This window comes from Melozone crissalis, unplaced genomic scaffold (genome assembly GCF_028551555.1).
Source record: "Melozone crissalis strain CALT ecotype California unplaced genomic scaffold, PUWL_Pcris_2 ptg000002l_1, whole genome shotgun sequence".
NCBI classification, from domain to species: Eukaryota; Metazoa; Chordata; class Aves; order Passeriformes; family Passerellidae; genus Melozone; species Melozone crissalis.
The window spans coordinates 22475956-22503473 of NW_026535780.1; the positions used below are offsets into that span (position 1 = coordinate 22475956).

At 35.0% G+C, this 27518-nt stretch overlaps 1 protein-coding gene across 3 annotated transcripts in view; it reads left to right on the plus strand.

Annotated features, from left to right (window-relative positions):
• VPS13B (vacuolar protein sorting 13 homolog B) overlaps positions 1-27518 on the plus strand; it is a 433545-nt gene that overhangs the window by 261053 nt on the left and 144974 nt on the right. For all 3 annotated transcript variants that reach the window (XM_054270120.1, XM_054270137.1, XM_054270129.1), the window contains exons 31-33: positions 16539-16742; positions 25363-25489; positions 27119-27262. In XM_054270120.1, coding sequence (XP_054126095.1) covers positions 16539-16742; positions 25363-25489; positions 27119-27262 — 475 coding nt within the window. The remainder of the gene's footprint in view (positions 1-16538; positions 16743-25362; positions 25490-27118; positions 27263-27518) is intronic.

Below are 27518 nucleotides of genomic sequence, written 5' to 3' on the forward strand. Positions count from 1 at the left end.
TCCAGCTGTATTTGTGTTCCACAGATGTTACCAGAACTGTACATTGCCATCAAGAAACTGCCAGTTCTGTTGATTGGAAGATTATCAGATTATCAAAAGGCCTTGGGATGGGGTCAGGGAGCAGATAAAGGAGGGTTTTTGGATAAGAATGGAAGTAAGGCAGTTGCTTAGCCTGGCTAAAGGGAGGGAAGAGTAGGTAATTGAAACTGTGAAGGAGTCAGAGTAAATGAAGTTTCTGCTAAACAATGAAGGACAGAACTATATTTTTGTGGGCTTTAACTCCTGATGGGTTTTTAAGAAGTGTGTATGTTGGGGGTATGAACAGTGAATAGCACTAGTTCTACTAAGCTACCAGTAGAACTAGGCACTGTCAACAGGGAAATGGTTGACAAAACTTCCTCACAAGACCCAGAAATTCTGGTTCTCTGACTGAAAAAATGAGGCAAGGTAGGTGCATGGATATGCTTAAATATGAAGCTGAAATTGAGATGATGTTTAAGTCTACTTCTGTTTTGGGATAAGGGGCCCATTACACCAAATACTGTGCAAATGCTCAGATGGATTATAGAGGTGACTGCTGATCATCCCCAACAGGGTTGTTTTAGCAAACTGTCATGGAACAATAGTTAATAGAGTTTTAGAGAGTATCCATGAACAGACAGAGTAAAATAATGTTGAGTTACGATATTGTAGTGCAGAAATGGAATTGCTGACAAAGAGCTCAGCGACTAGAGGCTGATTGAAGGCTGTTGTGTAAAGGTCTTACTTGAAAAGTCAGGAATAATACTGCCAAACTATCAACTTCTGGGAGTTTAGGTGAGCAGAATCCCAAGCTTTCCTCAGCTTGGCCAGTAAAGAACCTAATTGTTGTCCACGCTCTGGATTCATAATTTTTGAGATCCAAGGATTTCATTCATGTCATATATCAAAGCTTAATAGTACAGGTCTGAGTGTTCCATGGTCATTTTCATGTGTAGATCTTTCATAGATCAAAGCATAAAGCTGTCCCTAGACTGTTTCCAATTTGTGAATGTAAATGGAAATTTTTTAGACATGCCTCTCCCCACAAAAACAGTACATGTTTGAATTTACTTATAAAAAGGTAGCTGTATATTTTATTATTTTTCATTTAAATTTTTATTAATGCAAGCCTTTTCTTATTATAATTTTTTCATTTTTGTAGTTTACTGTTTTTCACTCCTTAACTCTCAAACATTTGCAAATAGCAAAACAAAGATATTTTCCTCATAGAATAGCTGCTATTTTTCTTTATTTTAAAGAACTCCATCTAGAACATCCTTGTAACAATCATGTAATGCCCATTATTGGTTTACAAAAATCCATCAGGGAAATAAGGAGTAATAAATATTTTTTTGTCTGTAGTGATAGTGCTGGAGTGAAAGGAAGGAAAAAAATTATTCAAGGAATTTCTGAAAGAAGCCAGCAGTCTGTGTGGAAATCTGTTTTTTCTTTAAAATGTGGTTTGGAAAATCAAATGCTTTTCAGAACTTTTCAACAGCACCCACATCTGTAGGCATCTTCTCTTCAGAAATATTTTGACATGTTCATATTTGAAAAACTATACCTTGAAATTATTGTTCAAAAAGCCTGGATTTTCTATCATTTTATTATGTGTAAAAAGGTTACTTTTTGATATCTTCCTTTTCAAACCAAATAACAGTTTAAAAACGTTTCGGTTTTATGGACCTAATATGCATATTTCCTTTTATTGAGGAAATAACTCTTTCTTTTAAGAGTTGATTATTTTGCAAAGGTTCTATTAAGACTTATTTTCTATTTTACCTATTTTTATTTTCAGTACATCTGTGAGATGTATCTGCTAGGCAAACAAGGAGTTAGCTAATGCTGACCAGGGTTTCTTCTTCTCTGAATAAAGGCAACAGAGATAATCAGTGAAAAAAATGTATGCACACAGTTTTTAAGGGAAATGTGAGCTACTTATTAAATTGTCTGTATGTACCATAAGGAATTAGGAAAAATATCAGCTTTAGTATATGGTAAAATCACTTTCGCAGTTTTTCACAAATTTCAAAATTATTGCAACTGCAGGGTGATGTTATATAGGAAAAAACATTTGAGAGAAGAAATGATTAGTGTTTTAAAAAGTAAGTATTTTATTCTGTATCAATTGTGCAGTGGGATTGTGTTAGCATCCTTTTAAGTTCTCATCTATCTGTGTTAAGGAAAGAAAATTGTAACAGCAAAGATTTTGAAATTGATCGCATAATTTATTTGCTAATTTTTTTCAGATTTCAAACAGGGATGATTTTATTTCTGAAGATTTTTTTAACAGGATTCTCTCTCGTATAACTTGAATATACAATCTTGTTTCTTTTTGCATTTAATAATCTGTAGAATTAATAGTTGTTGAATAGGGGTGTAAATCAAAATTTTTATAGTAATTGTAATTTCTGAATATTTTTCTTTGCTATGGTACTTGATCACATTTTTTTTAGCATAAAGTTTTATAAAGACTTAGGAGAATAATCTTTATCTTCTGTAAGAATCCTATACTACTCTCTGGAGTAAGGCTTGGAAGTAAAGTCTTTTCCTGCTTTACATTTTTCTCTTCTGTGTTTAACAGAGAGGCAAAAAAAAATCTGCTTAGACCTTTTGCCCAGCAAGATATTCATATATATGGATAGTATTACATGCAAACACCACTCCTAATTAGCATTGGCATGTTTAAGGCTATTGCATCAGTTATTAATTTAAAACTCTCAGTGGAAACTAATTGTAAAATAACAGCTGGAACTGCCCATTTAGTTTCAGAAATGTGGCTTGCTAATTATCTAATACCAAAAGCTATTCAAAGCTAAATTTATATTTGGAATTTGGCATTTAAAATGTTCAGCTTTAACCTTGAAACTTTTTTTTACTTGAAATTTCCTTGTGAGTTCACAGGAATCTTCAACATAACTGATTTTCCTAAATACCTAGATTTGAAATACATTTCCTTATAATGTAATATTTTCATAAGAAAATAATTTTTACAACTTTACTTTTCTCTTTAACTGATAAATTTAATCACTGTGTTCTCCATACACATACCTACTTTATATTTTTTCTTTCATAGCACAGGACTTGATTCATACAATAAGTTTTAATTTCTTTGTGCAGTTCCTCAGAGAAAGGAAATTGAAATTTACTTCATAGAAACATTCCTATCAAAAAGCAGTGGCATTATGTCATTTAAGCATCCATTTTTTGTTAATCAGGACTGCATTTTTGGAAACCTTATTAAATATGTTAGAGGGAAAAGAAAAACAAGTACGTATATTAAAGAATGAATTCAAAGGAATAATCAATTAATTTAAACTGATCAAAGCTGAAACACGTAGAATTGATAAAGACATTTTTGAAGTCTAGTAATTCTTCAACAGTGCATATATTAAAATGTTTTAATATAAAAAACCAGTGACCTTCCTCAATGATTCATTGTTACTTTCAACTTTGTTGAAAGTAGGACTTAATATACATTTTATCTGCAATGCTCTTCCCTTCTGCTTCTCGCTTGGCTGAGGTGTTTGCATAACTAGGTTCTTGTCACTAGCCGCATCCTGTGTGATTTAGAACTAAATTGGGAATGGGTTTCCAGGCTCCTTTTAAACTGGATTGTGTGTTCAGGAATTTCTTAGGTTGGACAGTTTAGTTGAGAACTTTAGAGCCAGGCATCAAGGATGCACCTCTTCAAAATGGAGTCCATAAAGTCTGTGTACTTTATATGATTTACTGTAGCATGTACTCCATTTCTTTCATTTAATATGATGCCATCATTAAACAGCTTAAGGTCAGAAATAAATAGCAGTTTTCAAGTAAAACTTCCACAAGGGCATTGCTGTCTCTGCTTTGCTCATGTGCTATACTTTGTTCTATAAAAAGACTTCTCAGCTGTGTGTGATCTTAACTACTGTGTCTTCTGCTAAGTCAAGGTTAAGTTTGAGAAACACATCAGGCTGGACTCAGAGGTTCCTTGGTCTTCTGATACTTCTTGCTGTCTCAAATAATGTTTTAACACTAATTAGTATTTTCTGTGGGGTATATGCAGAGCTTGCCACGTGAAATTCATACAACCTCAGTTTTGAAATCTGTAATATGTTTAGGGTGACTGAGTGGAGGAGAGATTAGGATCTTTCATTTGTGCTGGTTTGAGATGCTGTTTAACATGTTTTTTCCCATTTCCTTTCTTCCCCAAAAAATAGCAGTTCTGCTGTGATGAAGCCAATCAAAATAAAATCAAACAACTTTTTTGGTTTTTTGGTTAGTTCTAATCCTTTTAAACTTTTTTTTTTGTTCTACATATGTGAATGCTCAATTTCCTAACTTCTTGCCTTGATATTTCTTAGTCCTAAGATTCTAAACACTTGTTATGCATATGGGTGTTTTTACTTGAGACCTAAGGTTATTGCAGTTATTTTCATCGTCTCCCTAGGAAGCATAATTTCTTTTCCTTTTTTTTTTCTCTATGTTTGCACATTTTGACTGAACCCCTCAGAAATCTCATATCTCTTTAACCAGCACTGAAAACTACCTCCTTCAATGAGATCAACTCTGTAGCTGCTTCCCTTCACTATAACAATGCCCCTTTCTCCCACTTGAAAATATTTCCAAACTGTTAATTCCTCCCTAAAGCAATTCTTGTTTTACCACAGAGGAGAGAAAGCATGTCAGATATTTGCAGAGTTCTTTGAGTAGAGAGGTCTCTCACCCTCCCATCCAAGCAAGTGATGTGCAGACCATCCATGCCCAGTGAAGGGACTAAAGGAGTGAAGTGTTGCCCTGGGCTTCCTTGGGGCTGCTAGAATGGGGTGAATGTCATGTCAGTTTTTTAACATTACTTTATCCATGGTCATTGGGCAGTGAGTTTTGTGCCCATTTAAATTGTAAATCCAAATTTGAACTCTTTTAAGATCTACTTCTTCATGGTGTTGCTGTTTATACTTGTGTATAGGGAACAGGCTGAGGGACCTGAAAGAAATAAAAAAATATTAGGGCCATCAAGCAATTGTTTTCAGTAAGATTATTATCCTGAGCCTATTTATTGTGTAGGCACAAAAGGATTAGCCCTGGCACAAAGGTGTGTGTGATCAGCTTGGGCATGGATCAGCTTCATTTGCCATCATGATCTGGCCTTTTGAAACAGCTCAGAATTTGATGCAGTGTACTAAGAATTTTTAAATAGTTCTCAGATTCAACATTAACATTATTAAATAGGCTGTAACAGTTTAAAAAGGTAAACAAGAAAGGGTACAGGGACAAGGGAAAAACACATTAAATACCACTTAGAAATCCCAGAATACCTTTCATAATTTATGTACTCAGCAACTTTAATACAATGAAAAAATTTTCAGATAAAACTGGGAAATAAAAGGTAGTCCAAAAGATGGAGTTATTTTTTATATAAGTAGTGTTTTGTATTTCATGTTTTACGTTATAAAGCAATGTTATTGAAGGTTTTGCACTTCTTCAAGTTACATCCCTTTAATCTTTCTTTTTCCTGAACAAGTAGCTTTATCTTGTGCCTGTTATTGTAAAATGCAGGGGGGAATGAGGGGAGGTGTTTGGTTTCTGTTAACATGGGAGAAAATAATTAGCTGGCTCTTAGAAATTAATGCCACCTTAAGAGCTGGAGTGATTCCTCTGTATGAATTACTGAAGTAATGTTCCTTTGCTTTACACAAACTCCTTACAGTTTCTTCCCAGACTCTACTTCACTGATTCTTAAAATATAGGATTGAATTCATATATCAAGGTTGCTTTTCTGTCTTATATACTGAAAATTAACTAAATTATCTAAAGTCTTGGCTGCAGTAAATAATTTATTCTAAAAGAGCTGAGAAGAGCTTTTAAAACTCTTTATTCTATACAGTTTTCTTCATAACTGTGAGTAAATATAACTTCCGTCAGCTCTGGTTTCAACAAATGCTTTTTGTTGAAAAGTGTTTTCTAATAGCATATAAAGTTCTTTGTAGCATTTTTAATTCTAGCAGGATCTTAAGGTAACTACAAGGCAAGTTGTGTGCTTCTGTTACTGAGAGAAGCATATCCCGTTTGTAATGAAACATTTGTTAACTTCTGTATACAGATTGCGGTTCATTCCGTAAATACTTGTGGGTTCTCTGATGTCCCTCACAGGGTTTTATCTATGACAAATTCATACCACAGTTCTTAAACTACATTTTGGATAGAAGATTTCTTTCTTTTGCAAAACTGTTTGCCAGTGTCTTTCATTTAATGCTTGTAAGTATTTCAGCTTTGGTTTTCAATTATTTAACAAAAAGGATTATCAGAAATATACAGAATAGTAACATGTTATTTTAGCATATTTCTCTATGGGATTCTCTTCCAAGCTCCCATGGCAAAATTAAATCCATGTTACTGTTATCCTGAGCAACTCAAATTTTACTGTTTAAGTGAGTATGGTTCCTAGCTCTTAACTGACTTTTCCAATATAGTTTCACTTAGCTTAACCACCTTAAGTATGGTCAAAAGTCCTGCTTAATGTTTGTTATGTTTAAGGTCTTACTTTGCTATTAAACCTTACTATGCTGCAATAAAGAAAAAAGAAATTAAAAAGCCACATGCAGTGGGTTTGTGTTGCATTTCAGAAGCTATCCTGGTTTTTTTTTGCGTAAGAACAAAAAATTCCATCACTTCTTTTTAAGGGTTGTCTTATGGGCTTTATTAGTTGTTGGACACAAAGATAAATGCACCATTCTTCAGCCTCTCAAAACATTTTTCATGCCCACTGATATTTTTGTTGCTAGGGTTTTGGTTTTTTCTGTGAGAAGGCAATGGCCAGCACTGGTATGTTAATGGCTAACACAAGTGCATGTTGAGAGTAATAAAATACAGAGATAGTATCAGGCATCTCTGTTTCACTGTAAATGGTTGGCATAAATCACAGCTACTCCAGTTTTCTGGCTGGTATTGTGTGTTCTTGAGCATTAAAAAATAAATGGGTGTGAAGGTGGTACAAATAGGACATAGGAGTGTCTACAAATAGATATGCCCTGTACTTGCAGGATAGGAACAGAAGAGGTTTGAACTCTTTCTGACAACCAAAATCATTTAACTATTGAATAGTATTGTTTAATCATTGTATGTGACAGTTTTTCAAGAAACAGGGAGAAGCTTATAGATGAGCCAATCCAACTACAAAGCAAATTCTAAACTTTTTAAGGTTGGAAGTGTATAAATATGTGCATATATGTATTCAAGAAAAATACAGAAAAATGCAATTCTGTGGCATATCTTTTTTAACCCACTGTATTTAGACAGCTTCATTGGTTGATTTTTCCATGTTTTTGGCATAGTAAAAAAATGCCTGATATATTATGTAACTGCAAATGTTACTGAACTTGTTTTCTAAAAATAATTTTTTTAATCTGCATTTTGTATTTTTCACACACTGCAGCTCATAAGAGTGTATCCAATTATATTTACTAAACTGGACTCAAACTACAGGTGATGGAATTTGCTATTTTCCAGATGGACAGTGTATTTGTTTGTGTGTTTGTGTCTGTGCAGTGTCCTAATTTTTTTTAGCTCCAGGCAGAAAAATAAAGCTCTAAAGTTTTCTTTATAATCACTACTATTTAAATATTTGGGCTGCATCATAGAGTCACTGAACTACCTGACACTGGAATCTGTAGTCTTCATGGTCAATATTGTGAGTACACAGGGATATTTTGAGTAGATTTGTATCTTTTTTGTTTCTCTCTTTGCCCTCCTTCAAATGCATATTTAGAAGTAAAACTGCCCTTCAATAAATTTTTTAGGCATAGATTCATACTGACTTTAGAGGTGCCAGTAGTCAGTTAACAATAGTCTAATGGGGTTTTAAGAAAGCAAATATACTGGCTTTAACATGACAGGTAATGTATTTCATAATTACTGTGGAGTGGGGTTTTATATCAGGAGAGTTTTCAAGGGGTATTGAAATAGACAAAGTAGTGCCAGGACTTCAGGAAGAAGAATTAAAGGAAGATTATTTTTAATACTGTGTTATTGACATATTTTACAATATCATATGCAGTATTTCAGAAATAGTTCCAGCTTGCCATTATGAATATGATTATTCTACAAGAAGAAGAAAATAAAAGTGGCATCTTGAGAAACTAATGTAATCAGTGCCAAAGATAAATGTGAATTGACTTAGAAAGTTAAATATTCATGTTTTAGAGTAGTGTCTTGTATTGACCATGCTATAAGCATTACCAATTGCAATAGACATGCTGAAAGTATGCATTAATACACATTGTTCAGTGTAAAGGAAAATCTGGTATTTATTTGTTTGTAATGTTCTTTTCTGCTTCAGATACACTTTGATTGATGTCCAGGTATGATTTTGATACACTGACACAGCAGCAAAAAGAAATCCTGTCCCATATCAGCTTATGAAACACACTGAGGAGAGTTTGCCTGCCAGCCTGTTCCTTATACCAGGTTGTATTGCACCATTTAGAGAAATTCCACACATCAAATATGAAGGCTGTGTTCAGGGAAATTTCACCTGGGTGAATTTATAGGATATCTGAAAAAACTGAGATATTGTTCCACTTAGCTAGATTTATCAGTTAAGCCAAAGTGAAATTCAAGCTGAAAACAATGGGGAAATCACAGGATTATTTATCTTAGTCATATGGTAAAGCAAGTACACACAAAATATTTAAAAATCTGAAATTAAAGATCCTTTGACTACCAGGCAGCATTAAGTTCTGAGATAAAATTATTTCTACCACAAAACTAAGGCATAAAAGTCTTTGGGTTATATTGTATTTTGCCTTTTTTACTAGTCCCCTCTTCAAACTTCCACTGTTTAGAGAAACTATATTCCACTTGGTTTTTTTCAAGGAACATTTGGCATCCAAAAATATCATACAGACTTTCCATTGGAATTGTGCAAACTTATCATTTATACAGTCTGTCAAGTGTATATTTATACAATGCTTCCTGAATTTGGGTGAATGTTTCAAAAGTATAAAGAGATTCCTCAAACTGTCTAAACATTAAACAGTATAAAAATGAAAAACTGATTTTTAAAAGTTCATGCTCATGCTGTTATTTTTGCTGAGGAATTTAAACAATAAAATGATAGAAGTAATTAAACAGATGACATCTAAATGCACAGCTGCAAACTTCAGCTTTGTTTCATCTTACTTTTTTTGAGAGAGACCAAAATTACTTCATAGTTTACTAAAACTATACCTTATGGCCATAGGTTCATTGATACTGTGTTCCAGAGACACCTCTAGAAGACAAGTGCACTGCAGAAGTTTTTCAGCTTCTCTGCAGGCAATTACTGCACTGCAACCCTTGTAGCAAGGGACTACTTTTATATGTCTGGTCACCTCACAGGATATGTAGAGCATTTTTTGCCCATAGGACTAAGAAAGGAAGCAAAGGCCAAATTTTTTGATGTGTGATCTGCTGTAATTCCTTTCATGTGTTTAGTAGCTTCTATATTATCAGTGCACTGCTGCCAGTCCTGACCTTGCTGTGGCCCAGTTCACTAAAATCTAGCTTTCCTAAATGGGTAGCAAATGGAATTACAGTAGCACCCACCTGGAACCATCACTGTAATTAATGAGGATGAAGAGGTGTTGGTTTGTTGGTTTTTTTCTCTGTATAGGTACTTATTGGGTTTCAAAATAAAAATATTTAAGTAGTCACATAAGTAGCATATCAGTTTAAAATGTGCAGTCGCTAATTTTTATCCAGATTTTATAACTTTGCATTCTCAGAATACTCACAAAATGTTTTCTATGCAATTAGTTACATTGACAAAATCATTTTGGCTTTATGCCCACAGGATAAATTGGTAGACTGTTGAAGAGGTTGATTTTGTCATTTAGAGATATGGACTAAGCAAGTTTAGAGAGAAGAGCCTCTCCTATTTTCCTTTGGCGTGTTCTAGCCTTGCAAAGAGGAAAGCACATCCCATGGCAGGCCAGGCAAAGGGTCTGCCTAGCCCCAAACATTCTCATGTGCAGCCTATGGAGACCAGGCAGACTCTGCTCTTCTGCACATGCATGCATCCTGTTAGACTGGTCACCTCCATTCTAACCAAGACAGTGTTTCCTGCTCCTTTTGAGAGAGTGTCAACCACACATGCAAAATAGGCACAAACCATTGACTTCCCATCACCAGATTTATTCTTCTGTCTTCAAAACCAAATTTCTCTCCTCTTGCATTATGATAGCTCAATGAATATCAGTCCTTTCAAAAAATAGTTTGGGATTAAATAAATACCTCTATGACTCAGTAGTTGCAGTCGATGAAACTGGTGAAATAAAGGACACATAGTAGTTAGAGAAATGTGATTCTAATTTTACAGTTTTTCATCTCTGAGCAATTACTTTAAGAACTCAGGGGTTTTTCTGTGTTGTCTGTTTTTAAGAAAAAGCTACAAAGCAATTGTAAGGGAAGACCTGTCTGCTTCAGCCTGACAAAAAAAGCTGTGCTGAAAAATATTAGGAAAAGAAAATAATATATTTGGATATTTTAGAAAAAGTTTGGTTATTACTGTGATTCTTTTCTGTAGAAGACTTATTGCTGCACAACTAGAAAAGTCAAGCAGCAGAGAGGAGATAACTGTGTTTCTGACTATCCCATCTACATGTCTCAAAAGTGACTAATACCTAGCTTGGACATATTTAAGGGAAACACTTGTGTGTAGAGTACTGTGATGGCTTTGTTGAAGATCCTGAATACCTTCTCTTAATGTCATTCTGTGTCAGGAGCCACGACTGGCATAGTAGTAGATTCTGTGCTTGAAATATCTAGAAGCTTGGAGTGAATTCAAATAGCAGAATTCAAACACCTCTTTCATGGTTGAATTTTCTAAACATGTATCTAACACATCCTTATTCCAGACTGACACATAGGAGACTAAATGATATCTTAACAACAATCAACTAAAATCTTAGTGCTCTTTTATATGATTAGCTGTTTTAAATGATAATGAGTGTAGATGGTTTGTTCTATACACCCAGTTGGGTTTTTTTCACCAGGCACTTTGGCATTCATGTATTGGATCCTGTTTTAGGGCATACTTATCCATAATTCCATAATTGAATAAGCTCTCTCTTTCTGGTTTGTTTTTTTTTTGTTTGTTTGTTTTTTTGGGTTTTTTGTGATTTGGAAGTACTGATTTCCCACATGGAATTCATTGTGTTACCTAATGATCTTTGTAGCTATTTATTGTTGTATCCTCTGCTTTAGCTTTTTTAACACTTTTACCAGTTCCTGTCTTCTCAGTGGTACTTATCTCTGTAGGTATACAGAGCAAAAAGGCACCAGTGCCCAAGAGATAGAAGTCAGAAATTTATCCAACATTAATTTGAAAAAGAGGAAAGTTACTTGTTGCACTTATATTTTTGCATCCCTGTAGCAATTGTTTGAAGTAGTCTAGTGCAATCAGAAGAAAATTTTGCATATGTTTCAGTTTCTGGCCTTTTTTTTCAACACAAGTAATCTACCTCTTAGCTGATTTATGCCTATGTACAAAAATGATAAACACTACTAATCATTATAAAGTTAGAACTTACGTGTTGCTGACCACAAAACATATTCCATTAAAATGTAATTTATAACTTTTTCCTTTGCATTAGGATGTTATGTATTTGACCACTATGTAAATTTAAGAAGGGGTCAGTAATTTTTATTTTGCTCACAGAGCTATCACTGATGTTTTCTTTTTACAAGCATCCTGCACTTATGAAGATGAACCCAGGTTCCATAACCACTCTGACTTACAGGAATGTGTTACCTTCTGTAGATAATGTTGATGTATCTGGCTGTGCAGATCACAACAGCAGGGCTAATCAGACAGAATGCACTTGGCATTGTTAAACAGATTCCTGTAATCAATAGTATCACTTGCTAATCAGAAAAACATTAAGCAAAGTAGCCTTACTGTACTCAGTTTATATTTTAATTTAATAAAACATTGCTGAGTATGCTGCCACCAGTGATGTAGATGGGACAGTAGTTGTGTTATTCTGAGCCTCAGCTGGAGAGGGGAGAAGGAGCAGTTGCCAACAAAGCCTGTCATGTGTGGCATGGTTCCTGGGGAAAAGAGGCAGAAACAGTGAGAATTGGAGTTCACTGCTGATGGCATTTGAAAGCCTGCTCCACTGATCCAGACTAAAATAAATTGTTTCCAACATCCTGGCAGCCATAAAACACTGTTTGTTACACCACAAGTCTCCCTATGGACAGAGTGCAGGGTGGGAAAGCAAACCCTTGTCCTGGAAGACGTGTGTATCACTCAGTATGGCAGAATATGTACCCAGGATCTTGTGAGGACCTTCTCTTCTTGCCTAAAGATGTCTCCTTCTCTCTTCTTGCAGCATTAGAATGTTCTTACCTGCCTCTTTTCTTTAATTTCAGCCTTAGTGCCCTGATTCTATGATTCTTCCTTTGCCAGTATTGTGTTCGAATTTTTTTCTACTTCTCATTCTTTTTTCCCTCTTGCTCAAATAATTTAATATCTCCAAATTTAGGCACATCCAGGACTTCCATCATGGGAAGTCATGCTATAGGATTTTTTTTATTTTAGTACTTAGATCATGTCCCTATATGTTGTGTGATGTTGGGGAAGTTCTGTTTCTCTCCAAAGGGCTCAAATGTTAACTTGTCTGTGACAAAAAGACATCTAGGTGTCTATTATACCATCTATTTGGTAAAATTAAAAAAAAAGAGAGAAAAAGTAGTTGCCTTTGTCTGAAAAGCTGATTCCTGTCTGAGGTTTTACTTATAGAAGTTTAGCATTCTCAAAGGCCAGTGTTGTCATAGATTCTCTTGGTTTACCACATTTTTGTTCTGTACTCTTCTTAACACCTATAGCATCTCATTCCAGATGGAGTCCAAGAAACACTTGCTTCAGTTTCCCTGTTTGGTAAAATACATTCAATGGCTTTGTCAAGGAGGAAACTTTACTGAGTTGAATTGGGGAAAAGGCAGTGAAGGTGCATTAGGTTAGTGGTGAATACTGCTGTGATTTCTACAGTCGTCAGTCACATCTCATGCATAGGTGAGGGGCTTTCAGACCACATCTAGCCTGAGACTTCACAAGCTTAAGCAGAAGAGGAAGGGGTCCTTTTACCTATGTGCCATAGGTTATTACATATTTATCCAAGCTTACTTTCCATTTCCTTTGTAAATTACGATAGAAAGGATCTTTTACCACCAGGCAAAACCTTTAATAAGTGAAATTTAGGTAGATATGTTTGTTATCTCTATACCTGGAAGCGGAAATCACTGCACACAGAGATCCAGTAAGTACTAATAAAAATTAGCTGTTGTGTGTAAAGTCTGCAAATATTTCTTAATTATTACATAATGTGTAGTCTTTAACAGCCATTTTCCTGGCTTATTTAGCTTTTTGTAGGTCTCAGATGAGCTGTAAGCGAATAAATTTAACTTCTTTACTGTGGGTCTCAGAATTATGCTTATTCAGCAGTATGTAGTAACTGGTTCAACATGAACTGCTTCTTAAATAAACATACAAAAAGCCTGACCCACGCAAAATCAATTTAAAAAAGAGAAAAACTTTAAACCTATGTTTCCTGTTACATGCTTATGGTTGTTTTTGGTTGCTCGTGATCTTACTGTATTGTTGACCAGCTGTTGTATTCTGCACCACCTGCCCAAAGATTAGATGAGATAGTGAAGTTGTTTTCAGAAGAGGGAAGCAATTTAAATCATAACCCCTACAGTACATTTCAGCTGATAAAACATCACTTTTGCTGGAGATAGAGAAGTCGGGAATTTGGCTTACTCTGTTTTCCGGAATTTATTTGCTGCAAGGATTTTAAAGGGTTCAGAGTTCATACAAAGCACGTGTACTTAAGACTAGGCCAGGTTTGCTGTGGTTTAACATACCTTTATTCTCCTAGGAAGTATACAACTAATAAATTGGAGACATACTTGGGAAAATTGTTGATATGGAAAAACCAGAAATGAGTGCTTATGTAAATCACTGTATGTAAATTGTTGATATGGGAAACTAGAAATGAGGGCTTATGTAAATGCTTGTATATATATTACTTATTTGGGAAAAGGCTATATTTTGATCCTTGTATAAAACTGGCATGATGCAATTTCTGAAAGCCATAATGAGCTTCATCAAAACATCAAGGCATTAATTACTAAACCTTGTATTTTACATGGATGTGTAAAATATGTGTTTCTTGAAGTGGGTTATCTATAGAAACACAGTGTGCTTGGTTTTCAAAAGTGTATCTGAACGATCAGAAGAAGAGTTTAATATTATATATAGGAGATTGGTAATAGTAGGATAATGCAAATATGAACTTTTATGTCAGCATGAAAATATTGAAGCTGAAAATATTGGGCTGTAATATCCCAAAGTGCTTTAAAAATGATGCAGCAGACAAATGTGATACCAGCAACACAATACATGAGTACCTTCTCTTTAAATAATGCCCTTGTATATTTTGCTGCACCTAAAGATTTTTGCCAAAGAGTGATTTTGTTGTGGTTTATGTTTAAATAAGTAAATTTGTGAGAGTAAGAAGGGCAGTGTCACAGTGGGGAGTTTCAGATTAGTGCATACAGACACATTGTGCTCAAGGAATTTGGTTCACAAGGTTATGCCGAATGAGTCTAAGGAATATTTAGGTGAGCCTATTGCAAGTTATCAAGCTGCTCATAAAAGAAGAAATGAAAAATGGTCACTGCAAAGTAAAGGGGAGAACAATCCATTGTGCATGTGAAATTACTATCATATACTGTTTAATATACACAAGAAGATTTCCAAAAATATGTGATTCGGTGCTTTATTTTAAGTAATATTTCACAAAACAAATATTCCAGTATTTACTTGTATTAGACAAAGTATGAAAGTAGACATTGGATCATACAATAATCTACTGTGGTGGGTTGAAAAAAAAAATGCATTCACATTGATGAAATAATGCCTTAGAAAGAATAATAAAAGGCACAGTGGTTGTGGTTAGGTCTCTCTGTGTGGAAAGTTGACAAACACATTCTTAAGTTTTAAGAAACCACATTTAATTTTGAAATACCACTACTGACATAACAGATTTTCAGTGTGTTTCTACTAAGCACTTAAGAAAGTTATAGGGCCTACTGAACACTGCCATCACACTGCCTCTCCAGGAGTGACTTGATCAAAATGGCTTTCCTGTCATCCACATGTCTCTGTGGGTGCATATAATTAATTACCTAATTTTCTTAATTGCTGACATACTCCATTGGTAACAATGGCAGTGTATTGGCAGTTTCAACTGTTATTTGGATTTGGGCAGCACTGGGATTGCACTTTGAAACAGATTGCACACCTATAGTTTGCATACCTGTACTCTTGAGTTTGCAGTTTGGGATGTGCTACTTCAATAGTTATTTGTGTTTAGATTCTTAGTATCAAATTCACACAAAATGCAGAATTATTAATTTCTCTTTGAAGACAGTAGCTGTATACTAAATCATTTTGGCCCAAGACCTTGAACAGAACAGTAGATTGGATGTCATATGCCAGTAAGAAGCTCAAGCTTCAACACAGATGTATGAAATCAATAAAAATAGACTACAATTTGTGATCATAGATTGAAGGAAAAAAATTATTAAGATCCCCTTGCTGCCTTATTTTGAAAAACAGTGATAATATAACAGTGAATTTTTGTTATAATATCAAATGAGTAGCGCACAGAAGGCTGTATTGTTCCCAGTATAGAAAAGGCAAGATTTTTTTTTATTAGTATTTCCCAGTGCTTATTAGCAGAATATGAATGGCAGTAGAAGACTCCTCTGTTACTGGTCCCAGGTAAAATTGATCTCAGCAGCCCCCACTCATTTAATAGCTCTTGAATATTTTGTTGAAGTTGAGTCTGACTGTTCCCAAAACTAGCTCAAGACTGAAGTACTTTGTAAAATCTAGTGTCATAGACTTTAAAGGAATCCACAAGGAATGTGGTTCACTCAAAAATGCTTTTTTCTTACTTGTTAGAAGTATTTTATTTAAAAAATTCTGTGCTGAAATACAGCGGTAAAAGGATTGAATTGTTTTTCCATCATCTTGGAGTATTCTTTGTAATTTTTATTCTTTGATGAATTTGAACAGTGGGACAGTTGGTTATAGTTCGTGGTTAGACTGGTATGTAGCTGTTCTTTTTGAGGACTTGAATGTGACATCCTTTATCCATTCAGTAGATATGAATCAGTCCTACTGCCCCACCAGGCTGCTCGTATAAATCTGATTGGGAGTGCAATGAAGTTGATGCATTGATCTCATATCGACTTTGGTACATCTGGCTAAATTAAGGAATGTGTTCATTTGCAGATCTCCCATTGAATTCCATAGGAAAGAGGCAGATGGGTACTTTTGAAGATTTGAAATTAAAATAATGCTTAGTGTAGACAAAAATGGTGAAATTGGTACCTTTATTTTGTTAATTTGGATCTTAATGAATATCTGATTGGTCTTATTGTGTGCTTTGGTAATTTCTTTTCCTTTTTTGACATTACAGGAGAGCACTAAATCTAGGAATTCTTCGAGACCCTGGATCAGAAGTTGAAGACAGACAATACCAAATAGATCTTCAATCTATCAACATTGGTACTGCTTATTGGAATCAGTTGAAACCAGAGAAAGAAAATGGAAAAGGAGGAGTTTTGACAGAGACTGAGAGAAATTCTCAAAATCCAGCACTTGAATGGAACATGGCCAGTAGGTAGGGATTTTTTTAAAGACTTACTCTTTTCTGAAAATACATAGCACAAACTCTGCAGAGAGCATGCACAGTATACCTGAATTAAATAATTAAATACTGGCTTTGCTTTACATTACAAGCACATTTCCCTGGAGTTTTGGGTTACATATTTGAAATTCATATTACTGTTGTTGTTATGCTGTAGTTGCTGTCTAGTTACTGTGTGCTTTGCTTCCATTATAAGCTCTTCTCCAAGTTACTTACTGTCTGTCCATAAAAATAACTCCAGGGCTGAGACTTCAGCTTGTCAGTCTCTATAAGCAATGGGAGGTTCTGTTTTGGGGCTTTTTTTTTGGTATAGGGTGTGTTTTGGGGGTGGTGGTGTATTTTTTTCTTTTTTTCTAAACTTCTTTTGTTTGTATTTTTACAAAGCTTGAGTAAAACCAGCTTAGACATTTCTAAATTAGAAAGGGATAAAGTAGAACATTTCCTATTGATTCTGAACTGGTTTTTGCACTTCTGTAACTAAAACCAGATGAATTTTGAGAATTAGATATTTCAGCTAAGTCTCCTTTATTGGGTATTGTATATGTGCACACAAAGCCCCACCCTCTGGTTAAACAGTGTTGAAAGACAAAGCATGCATACACTTGCTTGCTATTTTAAATTTTGACGTTTTCAAATAAAAAAATGGGGGGGAGCTAATTGGTAATTCGTGAAGATTTTAAGTATTTATTTTGGTATTAATATACTTTTTTTATGCTTAAAAATTAATGCAAGTAGTTTAAAACTAAATTTTACAGACTGTGTAGGAGATTTCAGTTTTCAAACTGGCAGGAATAAGGTCTGATGGCCAAGAGCAAGCTTTCAAGTAATTTTGTAGATTTAGAAGCATTTCTGCTAGTAAATGGCTCTTTGCCTATACATTTAGCTATTTATTTTCATATAAAAGTCCTTTCTATCTAATTAACGCAGAAAAAATCTAATTTTAATGAGATATGTGCATAATTTCATGGTTCCTAAAGTATGATTCCTTATTTCCATTTAGGGATGAGTTCTTAAAAGTGATATAGAAAAACGGGCAGAATCATCTGGAAATAACTACTTCTGGTTTAATTTTCAGAAAAATGGGAGATGAGAGGATTCAGATTTTTCTAAAAGTAAGGCAAGTTGTAGCAAAGGCTACATGAGGATGGCACACAGACTGAGCTTTGTAAGTGATGTATTGATGCAAGGCCAAGAGGGCAGATAAACTCACTCTGGAGGAGAGCATGCAGGAAAAAGATGTGGTCAATAATAAATTCCAGTTTATCATTGAAAACTAGAGGGCAGGAAAAACAGTTCTAATCAAAGAGATGATAAAATGACAGAGAGTCACAGGAGGGCAGATAAAAATTTTAACACAGAAATAGATTCTGGTCTTCATTTATAAGATCATGTGATTCTTTACTGTCTTTTAACAATTTATCTTTTTAACTCATACAATTCCACAGAGGTTTTTTATTTTAAATTCCTAGCCTTAAAAAATGTGTATGACTTTATAGCTGGGCCTTGATGTTGGACAGGTGCATTGTGAGGTTCTTTGTCCCAGAATTTCACGTCCACTGCAATATCTTGAAAAATAAGATTACATTAATTTCCAAAGGACTTGCAGCCAATTTGCAACTTCAGCTAACATAGTAAAACCAGCCACTGAGAGATTGGCTTTCCTTTTCCTTGCCATTGATGACTGAAATCCTACTGCCAGCACACTCTGGGTCTGAGCTGTGTGGTTGATTGATAGGAAATTCTGTTGCATTACTGAAAAGCTAATAGGACAAGGGAGCAGCTGTTACAGACAATCGTCAGTTCTCTTTTTGGTTTTTTTCCTATAACTGCTTGGACATGCTTCCTCAGCAGACTTCCAAAATGAAGTTTTATTAGAATACAAATAAGTATGTTTGGTTTAAAATTGCTTTTGAATGAATCTTCTACTTGGGTTTTAATTTAGAACAATTGTAATTAAATACATTAAATTTTCCTTTCTGGTGTGCAATTACAGAATTTTAGTTCCAGCTTGTTTTCAAGAAAAAGTATGGATGCTTTCTTATCCTTTTGGTTTTAAATTTTGCATATTTACTAAAGTTTTTTCAGGATCTTTGCATTTTTGCTTTTTAGTTATCAATCAGTTTTGCTATGTCTGGGTTTATTTTATGACCTGTGCAAGTGATGTGTTGAGAACTGGAAGAACCTGCACTGAACTCTGCCATCCAGGACGCTATTTCCAGCATGCACCAAGAGGGTGGCTGCTGGATGTTTTACATGGTGCTTACTGTTTCCAGGGTTAAATTTATCCTAATACTTACTGCAAATACCACAAAAGCTTTATGCCTTAATCTAATCTTGATACTATTTTTTAGATTTCTTTAAGTTTCTTAGATATGTTTAACCTGGAATATAATGAAAGATTTTTTGCTGAGTTCTTTTAAGGTTAATTTCTTTGATTGTATTTAATATACTTCTGTTTATTCTTACCCAGTGCTCTGGTATATTAGGATCACTGGGTCTAAAGATCCTTCTTTGCAATCTATTTTTCTCATTTTTGTAGTACTTTAATGCTATGTGGGGCAGTATAGAATCCAGCCTATATCCAGGTTTTTCGTAGTTACTTTACATAGTTTACTTAACAGAAAACTTCAGCATAGATACCAGTCATTCCTTTTCCATTCCCATTTGTAAAAGCACTTTTGGATTATTTAAAAATAAAATGGCAAACATTTTTAAATAAATTATATTGTAATTTAATCTACAATTGAAATTTGGCCTGGTTTTAAAATTCACATGAAAACCAAATCATTTTAAGTCAGAGATCTGTGGATATCACACAAACAAGTACTTGAAGGCATTTGACATAATTTATCATTTAAATGCTTTAGCAATCTTTATTCTGAAAGTAAATCCTTTGAATTTTCATACCACTTTTCCCAGAGTTCAGTTCTTCTACTATTTAATACGTTAAGGGGTTGTTTCCCTGCCCCCGCCCCAACCTTTACACTGCAGTTTGGAAATCAAGCTGTCATACTCTAAGACAAAGTTGTTGAATACTTGCAGGTGTTTTAGTGTAAGATTCTTCAGGAGGGGCTGCAGTGAAATGCTGGTGTGATGCTTCCTGTGTCTCTGCAGGTCATGCCAAGGAGAATGGGGGAACTGGAACTCTCGGGTAGGGTGGATGCAGCCTTGCAGAAAAAACTGTCTAGATGCTGTGCTGTACTGAGGATCAGGGATCATAACTCTTTCCATTATGAAATGTTTATACTTCACCATGGATGTTATAAAAAGCTCCCTAATGGTGTAATATATAAAAAGAATACTGGAAACAGTCAGACAGTTCTAATAAGGTTATGTACAAATGAAACCTGTCCACATTTATTCCCTTTACCAAACAGCATGTGGGGAACTGGGAGTACTTAACCGAAAGAAGTTTTCTTGATTGAAAACTGCTTTTTCAGCTTGCAGATCTCCTCCTCCCTCTCCCTCCACTCAATGGAAAAAACAACAGCCCTGAAGGAAATAAAGAAATATATCCTCTCTTGAGGCCTCGCCCCCATCCCTGTGCAATCCTTCTACAGCTCCCAGCAGCAACTTCTGCTTCCTGCAGCCTGAATAAACTTTGTTTAAAAAAAATAATAATTGAGCTTAAACGCATTACTTCTCTGTGTGGTAATGAATTGAGTGTGGCAATATACTGTGTTACAGTTTTGTCCTTGGCATACCACCATCTGGAACAGCTCTCATGGAGTACATCAGGGAGCCAATGATCTGTTGTACAAAACTGAACAAAATACCACTGCAAGGATCCTCAGAAAGGTTTCCTGCAGATTTTACTTTGAATAGTTTTCATTTTAATGCTTTTTTAGAAAGTTCTTGGCTGCTTGCCAACTTCTAATGAGGAACGATCAGAAAAAAATTGGTCTCTAGATCTTTGTGTAAGGAAGTAGGGCATTCCCCTTGCATCTTTTGGAATAAAATGCAATGCATTTTTTTCAGTAATTTATTTTAATTGTTGTCTTTTATGGTACCTTAAGTTGTGCTTGTATTCATACTGTACAAAGCCTTTCTCAATAAGATGGGGTGTTTTATTTTTTATATTAATCCACAGCAAAGCAATGCTGCACAACATTCTTCATAAGATAGAAGTTAGCTTTTCTGAAGTCTTCTAATATAAAAATAGTAATTCTTTACAGCCAGGTAGTGTACACTTGTTTATTTTCTAATTTTGATTATTAGATGGTCCTCAAAATGTTGCTATGATATTTTACTGCCATGTGACATGTCTTTGCAACACCTCAGAAAGCTGAAAGGATGTGAATTAGTCATCAGTAGTTAGATATCCTAAAACATTCCTAATACATTTGTATATCAGGGATTAGCTGATTTAAACAGCTACATGGGAAGCCTGCAAGAGAAAATTCTTTCGTAAGTCTCAAGTTAACATGCTGTCTTAAATAACATCTGACGTTTTGCAAGCCTCAACACTATTAGAGAACACTTTGATTTTGTGGCCTATTTCATGCTAATATTTTTTTTTTCTTTTTCACATCACAAAATTCTCCATGAGGACTCATCTTTCTGTAGCTAGTAAAATTACATGGTGCAAATGTGCTTTTGATTGTTATTCATGTACTGAATGTATACAAGTTTCTCCCTGACTTAGTGAATTTTTATGTATATAGGGGGCTCAAAGTCAATAAGGTATTATTAAGAAAAAAATACAATTAATAATAAGGTAAACATTTCCAAATTTCACATCTAGGTTATTTTTAGCTGTTAGTGACCATGTTTTCTGTTTGTTTTGCTTAGTGTTTTCCACGTGAGAGTCATAGTAGTAGGACTTAGTCCTACTTGTGCATTTTCTCAGCTTATCCAGTCTCACATCATCGCATCTCCTTAATTAGGGCAACATCATCTCTTTGGCAGTCCTTCCTCTTTGTATAAATTCAATGTGCTTCTGACTGGTTATAATCAAGTACTGATGATTTGATTTGATGTAATCAAATGTTGTTGCTCCCACTGCAAAATTCTGTTCTTCACATTTTTTTCTCTCTTCTTCCCACAACATTTTGTCATATTAATCATTAGATGTCTTTGCTTTCACAGCACTTCCAGACCCCCTGTCTATCCATTTCTCTTTTCATGTCTTCTTTCATTTGTTTTGACTCATCTACATTCCCTGCTCATCAGACCTCTTCATGCCACTTACCAAGACCAAGGTGTTCAGTGTTTCAAAGAGGCACTGCCGTGCTCACTCCGTTATAAAGGTGTTTGCTGTGAACATTCACACCATTATTGCAATGCTTTATTCAAAATCCTTCCAAAAAATTAATTTCTAGTATACTGTAATATAAAAACCAGGAGACAGCTTGCCACTGTATGGATATCATTACCCATGCTGCTGTTAGTAGTTTACTTTTACTTCCCTCTCTGTGGGTGTGTTTTTTCTTATACTTAAATTGTAAGCCTTTGAGGACAGAGACCATTTTCATCCTGTGCTTTTGCAATGTGGATCTGTGGTCCATAACCAGAGTTTGTGTTATTGTGCAGATAAAGCCCAAATTCTGCACTAAGGCAGCTCCAAACCTTATCACAGTTGCTTAACTGCCTTGTTCCTTTGCGTTAGCATATGGTCTTTCAAATGCACTTACTTTTAAGTGTAGATGATCAACTGCTTTAACATCTTTAAAATACTAGCTTTTCCTTTTTTTTCCAAGACAAATATATAACAGATGCATAAATGAACCACGGAATGAATGTGCTGCAGACATAGAGCCATCATTACACTCTTCACAATCAAGTTTTTTCATAAGCTCATGTGGCGTACACCTGTGTTAAGTTAGCCTTGCACTTAGGTGCAGTGTGGAAGACTCAATAACTCAAAGTGGAATTTGTTTCTTTGTTCCTTTTGTACTCTTTCTCATATCCTCTCCCTTCATTATTTACTGTGCTCTGTTTGCCTTCTGTTTGTACTTACAATTATTTTCCTAATACTTGATTTGGCTGAGGTTCAAATTCACCCACAAGAAATTCAGAAAGTAGTAAGTAGAGCCGGACAGGGATAGTACATAAGGATGATTTAAAAAAAAATAAAATAAACCAGTAATCAATATATATTACCAAAAATGTCCTTTAAGATGCAGCGTATTGCATATCTACTAGTATAAAGTATGAAAATTAAGAAATGGGAATATGCATAAGCTGAAAAATAATTTGATCAGTGATTGAAGAGAGCCAATTGAGGGTTTGAGGTTCAAAAAATAACTTGCTTTTACAGCTCTGTTTCATATATTAAAGTCATACTTATTAGCATTTCAAGAAACTTCAAGTAGAAGTTTTCTAGTATAGTTATAGCTGCATGTTCTTTCATAGAATTGTTCTCCTTTTTAGCTCTTTCATTGTCCTGAAAGAAAAAGGCATTTCTTTCTCATCCATTGAGAAGGGGAAATAGGAACTGGGTAAAAAATAATTTGGTTTGAATCTAAAATGGAGGTGGTGTCAGGGGGAGAAACAATTGTAGAACTCCAGCTTAAGTTGAAGATGTTCACTAGCTACTAACAAGTCTGATTTCTAATTTGGGGATAAAATGAGATTAACCTTGCTCTAAAAGCCATCATTAGAGCCCAACAGAGATACAGCTGACCAAAATCCTAAAGCTTTTAAGGTAAGATGGTAGTTTTCTCATTCACTAATTGACTTATTCTTAAGCTGCACACTTATTATGGTAGTGTGCAGCCTTCTCAGCAATGAGGGCCATTTGAGGCAAAAGTTTGTTAGAGTTGTGCTCTGCCAATATTAGCTCTGTGGCATCTGCTCTTAACTTCTGTTTACTGTTGTCCTAAATAGATTTAAAAGCTTTAAGGCCTACCTCCACTGTGTAATTTATATTCCCTTATAGATCATCATCCTTTCTACATGTTTTGAGGACACTTTAAAAAATTATTAGTAGAATTTGAAGCATCAAAATTGAAATACCTAAGCACTAAAATGAATTCTGTATCTTTTGCAGTATGAATTCTGTATCTTTTGCAGTACACTGAATTCCACCTCAGGTTATGATTTAACTCTTGGCTTACAAACCATCAGCATTTGAGATGGTTTGCTTTTCTACAGAACCCATTACAGAACCATTACTAGACTATGCATCACAATGCCCCTTCTTAATCAAGAGAGTTCAATACCTGTTCTGCATGCAGTCAAGTCATTTCTGCATAAACAGGCGTAAAAGCATATTGGTTAATAACATTAACATGGATGACTCTAGGTGATGGTAGGGGCTAATTGTTAATTGTGTAGTTCATGTCTGGCTCACTTGTGTGATTTACACTGATGCCTGAACTGCCATGTCTCCATTAGAGATGGCAAAATTAAAGGTAATACAGGGAAATGTGACTGACATGCTGATGAAGAGTTCTACGTGGATCTGTTAACTTCTTTTCTAAGGCCATGTAGTTTGTTCTTTAAACTTGCATCATTTCACAGCTGACAATTTTCTATTTTGTAAGCACAGGAAAACTTACCTTAGACCTATAACTTTATGATGATTTTTAGAATTTCCTTGGCGAAATGTGGATATTTGATGTTGCTACAAACAATAATGGGTCAAAAGAATTAGAATTATCAAAAAATGTCTTGATGGAAGGAGTCTCCCTGGAATTTGAAGTGTATCCTCTTTTAGGGGCTGAACTACATCTTGATCTCATTACATTTTTTTTCCCTCATCAGAGGCTCTCAGATGGCATTTTGTGGCAATAGTTTATTTGACCTGACCCAGAAGATTCTGGCCATTTGGAATGTGTTGTCATAAGCTATTAGTGATCCATCTATAAGAGTTGTGCTTCTAGGCTTACTATTTGGTTAAGGGGGGGTGAGAGAAACCAAAAAAACCCTCAAAACTAAACACCTGGCTAAAAAATAAATGCAATTACTAAGATTAATGACACAAATATTCTTGGTAAGTAAATGTTGATATTTAGCTTTATTTAGCACCAGAACCAAGCAGTGACAGACAAAAGGAGTTGAGGAAGAACTGACATCCCTGTTTTTTAAATAATTCTAAACATCTTGGACAATAGTTACTGATTTCATGTCAGAGTCCTAGCGTTGCATGGGATTTGCTAGTTTAAGTTTTCATGTATTTCATTTTTGTGTCAGTTTCATGCATATTTCTTCAACATGGACTTTTAATGCACAAATTCAAATACTATGTAGGCTTCAAAACAGCCATTTATAAAGGGAAGGGCATCCACAGGCAAGTTTTAAAAATACTGGTAATAAAGTTTGCATCCTTCTTCAAATTATTGTGTATAGTGCATTGAACAGGAGAACAAGCAGTGTCAACTGTCAAGTTTGTCTACCTGGAGATAGGTTGAAGAGTCAAATATTTAGACATACTTATCCTGTGAAATGAAGATAGAAGTCTGCCTTCAGAATTGGAGTTAATATGATTTACAATAATGATGCTTAAAGATTATTAAGGTAGCAATCAAATGCCCAATTAGTACTGAAGAAGTTTACTGCTATGTGCTGGATGTAAAGAATAATATGGAAAGTTTTTGCCTCTCGACAGTTTATAATGTAATTTAATCTTTTCTTTCCCTTTGTTTCCTAGCATAAGGCGGCACCAGGAAAGGAGAGCTATTTTAACTCCCATTTTAACAGATTTCACCGTTCGAATAACTGCAGCTCCTGCCATTATTTTTACAAAAATTGATGCTGCAGAGAATTTACACCCAGAGGTTTGTACAAAGTGTCTACAGAAACAGCATAGTTTTTAATATATGTTAATATATGAATAATCTTAATATTTTACCACTCTACCATTTGAAGTGTTCAGGTGAGTTTTCAAATTGCCAACTGGAGAAAGGTCATGAGCTGAAATGTTCTTTCTCTACTGGAGAAAGAATTTTTGTTTAGCATTTGATACTAAAGGCAGACCAGCCAGAGGTAGATAAGCCTGTTTTCAGTTCCAATTAATGATTTCCAGCAATATTTTTTAAAAGTTTGTGATGGAAAGGTGTTGAGAAGAGGTGCAGCGTAACAAAACATTGTATTCACAAGCTTCTCATAAAGAAACCTGAAAATGCTGTCTGTAGACTATCTATAAGAAAGTTAAGCTGAGTTCTCCTATCCAGATTTGCAAGACCCCAGATTGCCACTAAGCATCCATTTCCCTACTTTTGCCATGAGTACTTCCAGGTACTCAGATTTAACAGTCACTTTTGCTGGTGTGTTGTTCAACTAGTTAAGAATAAGTCTGTGAAGCAGGTTACACACAAAAGGTATTGGCTGACTTTTTGCCATTGGTTTGTAGCTCAAGAACATTTTATATAGGGAAGATACCAGAAATTTTTTGTCAGCTCATAAGGATAATTTCCCATAAAAACTCCCTCCTGGGAAGAGCAAAATTGGTACAGGAGTGTCAAGGGTACTAGAGGTGTATTGCAATATGCAGTGAGTGTACATTGTTGGAAAATAACAGCTGGTGGGCATAGAGAGAAGAAACAACAGTTTCACATTTTGTGTAAAGGGTCATTGGAAGGGTAAATGGAAAATTATTTAATGTAAAAAAGAAATAGAAAGCCCCAGTATGGCTGCAATGCATAGAAGTTATTCAAGTTTAAAAAAAAAATCTGATCTTCGCTAATGCTTATGTTCAAGAATTTCAGTGTGTTCTATAGATGCATTCTTCTTGTTATCTATTCTCTAGATGACATTCCATCATGAAGGGAGAGGTCTAGTTTAGATTAAAGCTTGAGCACTGTGCAAACTTCTCATGAGACAGAGCAGTTCTTCTCCCCTTCTGTCTGTTTTTCATCTCTTTATTGTTTGCCAGCAGTGGTGAAGGTCTCTATTTGTGCTAGACAACACCAATAAAACAGTGGCTACTCAGCTAGTGTTGCCAAGGTATTAAGAATGGCTTACAGGCAAAGAGAAATCAATCAGGCTGGCTATCAGTGGGTTCCAACACATGATTTCATTATAAATCAAGCAGAGTTTGTGTTTAAACAAAAAATCAAAAAACGATATCTTTTTCTTGGAAGGAAAGGAGAACTGGAATCATTGCCAAGGACACTCTGACAGCCCACTGATACTAGCAAGAGATGGAAACAAGGCCTTGTGCATGAGATGCTTTTCTTGCAGTTTGGCTTAACAGTTCTGCTGTTGAAAGCCATGCAAAGAATAAGCCATATCCTTTAGAAGCATGGCACACCAGTTTCTCCTAAAAAGACCACATTTGTTCTATATATAATGTTATATATAATGTTAAGTATTGACTACAGCAGGGGAACCACAATACAGTTATGTAGAGGCTGAAAATTATTTTCCCAATGGCTGTTACTTAGTATTTTCCCTTAATTTCACAGGAAATTTTGGTCTGTGGTCATTCTTTGGAAGTGAATATGACAACAAATTTGGACTTCTTCCTCAATGTGGCTCAAGTGCAACTTCTTCAGCAGCTGGTACAAGCTAATATGGTTGGACTGGAAGCTTCCAGTAGCACCACTGAGGTAGGTTTTTCCCTGGCTTGCAACTGGATTTTTAAGAAGTCCATTTGCAAAGTAGTGTAGCTCTGAGCAGGTGTTTGTACCATCTAGAAAAGCTTGTATAGGTAAAGGAAATACATGTTTTTTGTTGTTTGTATGGTCAGTTTCAAAATGCATTCTGATGTTGACTGAAGAATAGAAAGAGTGTTACGAGTATATTCAGTAAATGCTGTTATTATAGTGGTTCTGTAACATCTTATGTACAAGGAGAATTATCTTA